Source organism: Propithecus coquereli, unplaced genomic scaffold (genome assembly GCF_000956105.1).
Source record: "Propithecus coquereli isolate 6110/MARCELLA unplaced genomic scaffold, Pcoq_1.0 Scaffold88, whole genome shotgun sequence".
Classification (NCBI taxonomy): Eukaryota; Metazoa; Chordata; class Mammalia; order Primates; family Indriidae; genus Propithecus; species Propithecus coquereli.
In genome coordinates this window covers 9,609,500-9,617,646 of record NW_012155062.1, presented here as the reverse complement: position 1 = coordinate 9,617,646, position 8,147 = coordinate 9,609,500, and the positions used below count along the sequence as shown (strand labels likewise).

The window sequence follows — 8,147 nt, the reverse complement described above, 5'->3', positions numbered from 1 at the left end:
TATTACATATTAATTATTTAATTAGCATTAATTTCCAGAAATGATAATGGTATGGAGAATGTCCTCATTCTTAGGAGATACACACTGAAGTATTTAGGAATGCTGAGTCATGATTTTTGCAAGTTATCATACTTTCAAATGGTTCAGGAAAAAAATGTGTGTGTGGGTATGGAGAGGAGGAAGGAAAAGACAACAAAGAAAATGTGGCAAAATGTTTAATAACTAGTGAATCTAAGGAAAAAAGGAGAAATAATAATACTCTAAAATCAAAGGCTATATAGTTACCTCCTTTATAATTTGAAATCTTGTAAGAACCTCTTCTTCAACACCTTTAATTTTACTCAAGGCATTTTCATGTCTGAAAAGCAACTGTTCTCTTTCAAGTAAAAAACGTTCTCGCTTTTGAAGTTCTTCAGCAAATTTCTGTTGCGCTGCAGTTTCACACTGTATCAAAATGTCAGATTTAAATGTTTTTACAGAGTACATTCACAAATTATGAAAATTATATTTTTTTAATTGACACTGCGGTTTAATCAAATGGTTTTCAGCAATACAGGAGTACCTAAGGAGAATCAGGATTACAGTAGTAGCTAGACTAGTACAGCAAGTAAACTTACACAAAAATTCTACCTTGTTATAAAATGATGTGACACTATAGCAATATTCTATATCGATGACTCAAGAGAATTTGTGGTGCAAAATGGATTGGTACTATACAGAATTCATTACCTATCCACTTAAATTCCATGCTCCACTTCAACTCCATGGCCCACTCTTTTACCTCTATCCTCCTCTCCCTCACCGTGTTGTCTTTCCATCACCTTGGACTGAAAGACCCACAGGCCTGGATTAATGCACAGACCACCTTCCCTACCCCAATGCCAAACAGTTAAACACCACTGGAGAAAAATTATACATGGCGAATAGTGGCATCATTACGAATTCATGGTGTCACTTCTCCACTGGGTTCTCAATGCAGTCCAGAAATCTTTTTATATTTTCATGGTCAGCTCTCTCTTCCCCATTTTCCACAGTGTCTATTTCGAACCTTCTCCATTCTACTAACTTTGAATACATCACATCCCACAGTACTCTCCGTACATAGTGTGATCTCTAATTTCACAGAGAAAACAAAACAGAAGGAAACATGAATCTCCTGCTCGACAAATACATATACATGCATTTCTCCTTCCCTCCTATTACAAAGGTAGGATCAGGATCTCATAGACTTAAGCCCTCATGTGGAGACTGCTCTGCTGATTATAGCTTTAATATTTTCAATTTCCCCCACCCCATCTGAAATTAAATCCCTCTTGGCCACACCCACTTATCCCCTCCCCTTTACAGTCAAATTTCCTTAAAACTTTGTACACATTCGCTGAGTCCTCTTCATATCTCCCGATCATGCCTCAGCCCACTTTAATCTGGCTTCGATTCCCATCCCCCTACCAAAATGACTTGCTTATTACTCAATGTAGAGGTCATTTTTCAGTCTTTATTTTATTGAGTCTCTCAGCAGCTCAACAGCATTTTATACAGGTGTCCATTTCCTCCAACTTAAAATACTCACGTTCACTGGCTTCCGTGCTACCACATTCCACTTCCCTCCTAGTCAACAGCTTATCAGTCTCCTATGAAGGCTCTGCTTCCTCTACTGTCCTTTAATCACTAACATTTCGCAGGATATGGGTTTCAGCCATTTTTCTTCTCATTCTTTACATACTCTCTGCTTGCTTACATTAACTCAATGGCTAAATTTACCAAGTACATGCTAATTGTTCCCAACTCACAACTGCTCGTATCTTTCCCCAATCTCCAAAGTCAACTGCAACGTGTTTGCCACACGCAACCACTGCCTGCCATGCACATGCTGCAAACAAGCTATGCATCGACTGCCTGTGACAACCACAGAGGAACGTGGAGATGCAGGAGAAGAGCAGTGTTAAAGGCTCACAAGGCATCTGCCCCTCTCCTGGCTGGTCAATCTTCCAGAGCAGGAATCAAGTGAGCCATTCAGGGACATCTCCCTCTCTTCACTGAGCAAAAGAGTCTACAGCAGAGGAGAAAAGGTGTACTTCAAACCTATTTGTCTTGAGCTAAGATGAGAGGGAACCAACATAAGAACTCTGGCAATATTAAAAAATAAGCTGTTTCCATACTCCCAAAGGACCACAACAGTTCTCCAGCAATGGACTCCAACCAAAAGGAAATTGTTGAAATGTTGGATATCAAGTTTAGAATATGGATGGCAAGTAAGATCAGTGGGATTGATGAGAAAGTTGAAAACCAATACAAAGAAACCAAAAAAATAATTCGGACACAAATAAAAAATTCACTTAAGAGATAGATAATATAAGAAAAAATAAAACAGAACTTCTGTTATATTTTTATATAAATGAAAGAGTCATTTAGGAAATTTCAAAATACAGCAGAAAGTTTAACAGAGTAGACCAAGCAGAAGAATTTCAGAGCTTGACAACAAGGTTTTTGAAATAACCCAGTCAAAAATGTAGAACAAAGAAAAATGGAACAATCTCTCCAAGAACTTTGAAACTCTGAAAAGCAAACGAATATAAGAATTGTAGATATCCCTGAGGGAAAAGAAAACGCAAAAATCATGGAAAATGTATTTGAGGGAGTAACTGAGGAAAACATCCCTGATATCATTAAAGATTTAGACATCCAGACACGAGGTCATTGAACACCTGGAAGATTTGTGGCAAATAGGACTATTACCAAGGCATATAGTCACCAATCTGGACAAAAATCAAAGTAAAGGAGAAAATCCTACAAGCTGCAAGATGAAAGCACCAAGTAGCTTGCAAAAGAAAATCCATCGGACCAACAGCAGACTTCTCAGCAGAAACCTTACAAGTCAGAGGGGCCTGGGGGTTCCATTTTTGGTCTCCTGAACAGAATAATCTCCAAGCAAGAATTCTATATCCTGCAAAACTAAGTTTCATAAATGAAGGAGAAATACAGTCTTTCCCAGACAAGCAAACACAAAGAGAATTTGTCACCACTAGACCTGCCCTACAAGAAATGCGTAAAAGTGCTCTGTACGTGGAAAAGAACAATCCATACCCATCAGTGTAAAAACACCTGATTGTTAAAATTCACAGCTCTTATAAAACAGTAGCACAAAGGAGAAACCTGGAAACAATCTACATGATGAGCAGAACAGGATCTCATATATCAATACTAACATTGAATGGAAATGCCTGACTTAAAGGACATAGATTGGCTGAATAGATTACAAAAACACAACCCAAATATATGCTGTCTCCAAGAAAACCAATTAACTCACAAAGATTCTCGTAGACTGAAGATAAAGGTATGGGAAAAATATTCCACACAAATAAAGGCAAAAAGTGAGCAGGAGTTGCTATTTTCATATCAGAAAAAACATACTTTAAATCAATAATGGTAAAAAAAGACAAAGATGGTCATTATACAATGATAAAGGGACCAATTCAACAAGATAAACAAATGTAAATATATTTGCACCTAACACAGCAGCTCCCAAATAAAACAAATTTTAATAGACTTCGAGAAATAAACAGCAACATCACAATAGCTAGAAACTTCACTCTACTGACAGAACTCTAGAACAAAGGGACCTAACAGACATTCACAGAACATTCAAGCCAAAACTTGCAGAATGTACATTCTTCTCATCAGCATATGGGAAATTTTCCAAAACAGATCATATATTAGGCCATAAAACTAGTCGCAGCAAATTCAGAAAAATCAAAATCATACCATGTATCTTCTCATACCCCTATGAAATAAAACTAGAAATCAACTCCAAGAAGAACTCTCAAAACCACAAAAGTACTTGGAAATTAAACAACTTGCTAATGAACGATCCTTAATCTTGACAAAATCAAGATAAAAATAAAAAAATTTTTCAAATAGAACAAAGATAACACAATTTACCAAAATCTCTGTGATACAGCAAAAGCACTGCTAAGGGGAAAGTTCATAGCCTTAAATGCCTACATCAAAAACACAGAAAGATCACATATTAACAACTAAATGACAGACCTCAAGAAACTAGAAAAAGACAAATAAACCAAACCCAAAGCCAGCAGAAGCAAACGAAATGGAAATTATAAAAACAAAAAGAAAGATACAAATCATTAATGAAACAAAAAATTAGTTCTCTGAAAAGATAAACAAAATTGACAGACCACTAGCTAGGTTAAACAGAAAGAAAAGACAAAGGATTCAAATAAACTCAATCAGAAATGAAAAAGAGACAACTGATAACAAAGAAATACAAAATATCATCCATAACTACTATGAAAACCTATAAGCACACAAACTAGCAAATCTAGAGGAAATGGACAAAATTTTGGAAATGCACAAACTCCCAAGTTTGAATCACTAAGAAAGAGAAATCCTGCACAGACAAGGAATGAGTAGTGAGATTGAAACAGTAATAAAAAGTCTCCCAACAAAAAGAAGCTGCAAACCAGAGAGATTCACAGTCAAATTCTACTAGATCTACAAAGAACTGGCACATATCTACTAAAACTGTTCCATAACATCGAGAAGGAGGAAATCCTTCCTAACTCGTTCTATGAAGCTAGTATTACTCTTATATTTGTATTACTCAAAGTCAGGAAATGACACAACAACAAAAAAACTGTAGAACAATATCTCTCCATTAATATAAATGCAAAAATCCTCAACAAAATATCAGCAAACCCAATCCAACAGCACATCAAAAAGATAATTCACCATGATCTAGTGGGTTTCATTCCAGGAATGCTTGGATGATTCAACATATACAAATTAATAAATGTGATTCACCTACATAAACAAAATTAAAACCAAAACCATGTCATCTCAATAGATGTGGAAAAAGCGTTCAATAAAATCCAGCAACCTTTATGACAAAAACTTTCAACATACTAGACATACAAGGAAGTTACCTCAAAATATTAATAGCTATATATGACAAACCTACAGCCAACATCATAACGAATGAGGAAAAGTTGAAAGCATTCTGCCTAAGAACTCGAGCAAGATGAGGATGTCCACTGTAATCACTTAATTCAATACAGTACTGGAAGTCCTATCCAGAGCAATCAGGCAAGAGAAAGAAATAAACAGTATCCAAATAGGAAAAGAGGAGGTCAAACTACCCCTGTTTGCTGATGATATGATCTTACATATAGAAAATAATAAAGACTCCACCAAAAGACTCCTAGAATTGATAAATTCAGTAAAGTCACCTGGTTTATCTGTGCCTCTGGCCCTGTGGTCTCTGGGTGGGGAGGGCAGTCATTGTCTCCTTGCAAGGCAACATCGTTAGCAGGGCTTGGTGTTTGGACTGGCCTCCTTCCATACCATCCCAGAATTTCCTTGGGGTCTATCCAACTTACAGGTACCTCAGAGAGGCAGAGACCCCCCAGCACTCAGCTGGAGGAAACTGGGGGTGCACCCCTGCTCTGGATTCAGGTGGGAGATGGCAGGAGGAATGACATGGTGTGTTCAGTCTGATGGCCAATTGTTGCAACTGGTTCAAGTGGTGATGCAAGCTGGCCAGTTACCTAGAGACAGGCCTATAAGCCAGGCCTAGCACCCCCAGATCTTGAACAAGAGGCCAGATGAGAAGGAATCAGTGAAAGAACTCCGGAAACATGAATAATCAGACTGGAAGGATACCCCAAAAGAAAACAATAACTCCTTACCACAGGATATAAACCAAAACAAAAAGATTGAAATGACGGATGAAGAATTCTGAATATGGATTGTAAGAAAGGTCAATGAAATACAAGAGAAAAGAGAAACCCCATACACACAAAAAAACCCCACAAAAACAATGCAGAAAATTAATGAAAACTTTACTACTAAGGAAATTGAATTATTAAAAAAAAAATCAAACAGAACTTCTGGAAATGAAAAATTCATTCAAGGAAATACAAAACACAATGTAAAGCCTGAAGAATAGGCTAGATCAGGCAAAAGAAAGAATCTCACAGCTTGAAGACAACACCTTTGAGTCAAAAAAGTCAGTCAAATAGAAACAACTAAGAAACAAGAGGAATGAACAAAACCTACAAGAAACTGGGACTATGTAAAGAGGCCTAACATAAAAGTCATAAGCATCCCTGAGAATGAAGAAGAAAATACACAAGGGTTTGGAAACATATTTGAGGGAATAATGGAAGAAAATTTCCTTGGCCTTGCTAGAAATCTAGATATCCAGGTACATGAAGCTCAAAAGACTCCTGGGAGATCCATCACAAAGAGGTAATCACCACAACACACAGTCATCAGACTGGCAAAAGTAGACACGAAAGAGGTGCTCTTAAGAGCCATAAGGTGAAAGCATCAGGTAACTTACAAAGGAAAACCCATCAGACTAACTGCATACTTCTCAACTGAGACCTTACGAGCCAGAAAGGATTGGGGCCCCATTCTCAATCTTCTCAAATAGAATATTGGCCAACCTAGAGTTTTGTATCCTGCAAAACTAAGTTTCTCATATGAAGGAGAAATAAACATTTTCTCAGACAAGCAAACACTGAGAGAATTTATCGAAACCAGCCCTGTCCTGCAAGAAGTACTCACAACTAGATTATACACAGATCAGCACAATAGACAACCACCAAAAAGCTAACGGTAGGAACCCAGATACCACAATGGCTCAAGAGGTAAAACAAAACAATAAATTTCTACTTAAGAGGATGAACAGAAAACTCCCCCACTTACCAGTTTTTTCAATAAATGTGAATAGCTTGAACTCTCCACTCAAGAGACACAGGCTGGCTGAATGGATAAAAGAAAAAAACAAGCCAAGTATCTGCTGTCTCCAGGAAACATATCTAACCCACAAGGACTCATTCAGACTCAAGGTGAAGGGATAGAAAACACTATTCCATCAAACGAAAATCAAAAGAAAGCTGGGGTAGCCATTCTCATATCAGATAACATAGATTTCAAATCAGCAAAAAGTAAAGGAAGATAAAGATGGTCACTACATAATGGTGAAAGAAATAATTCCACAAGGAGATATAACAATCCTAAATATTTATGCACCTAACACAGGTGTGCCCAGATTCATAATGAATAACCTACTTTAGCTAAACAAAATGATAAACAGCAGCATCTTATGATGGGGACTTCAACACTCCACCGACATAACGGGACAGATGCTCCAAACAGAGAATAAGCAAAGAAACAATGGACTTAAATGGAACTTTAAAACAAATGGGCCTAACAGACATTTACAGAACATTCTACACCCAAACCACAGAATATATGTTCTTCTCATCAGCTCATGGAACATTCTTTAGGATTAATCACATCCTAGGACACAAACCATGTCTTAACAAATTTTAAAAAATAGAAATTATACCATGTATCTTCTCAGACCATGGTGGAATAAAATTAAAAATCAATTCCCACAGAAACATGCAACTCTACACAAAGTCATGGAAATTAAACCACCTACTAATGAATAGTTATTGGGTCAGGGAGGAAATTAAGATGGAAATCAAAAGATTCTTTGAACTAAATGACAAAGGGGACAAAGTTATCAAAATCTATGAGATTCTGCAAAAGCAGTCATAAGAGGAAAATTCACAGCCATAAATGCCTACATCCAAATGACAAAAAGATCACAAATCAACAATCTAATGTATCATCTCAAGGAACAGAAAAGGAATAGCAAAACAATCCCAACCCCAGCAGAAGAAAAGAAATAACTGAGGTCAGAGCAGAAACTAAATGGCATGGATAACAAAAGAATTATACAGAAGATTAATAAAACAAAAAGTTGGTTGTTTGAAAAGATGAATAAAATCAACAGGCCTCTCACTAGAATAACCAGAAATAGAAAAGAAAGGACCCTAATAAAATCAGAAATGAAAAAGGAGATATTACAACTGATACCATGGAAATACAAAATATCACCTCTGAATACTATAAAAATATCTATGCACATAAACTTGAAAATGTTGAGGAAATGAAAAAATTCTTGGACAACCTCCCTAGGCTCAATCAGGAAGAAATAGAACTCCTGAAGAGACCAATACGAAGTAATGAAACTAAAACAGCAATAAAAATATCTCCCAACAAAAAAAAACCCAAGACCAGATGATTTTACAGCCAATCTTCCCCAGACCGACAAA

At 36.7% G+C, this 8,147-nt stretch overlaps 1 protein-coding gene across 1 annotated transcript in view; it reads right to left on the bottom strand.

The window, feature by feature from the left end:
- CCDC138 (coiled-coil domain containing 138) overlaps positions 1–8,147 on the bottom strand; it is a 168,984-nt gene that overhangs the window by 125,197 nt on the left and 35,640 nt on the right. Inside the window, exon 6 of the mRNA XM_012664265.1 lies at positions 286–444. Within this exon, the coding sequence (XP_012519719.1) occupies positions 286–444 (159 nt within the window). The remainder of the gene's footprint in view (positions 1–285; positions 445–8,147) is intronic.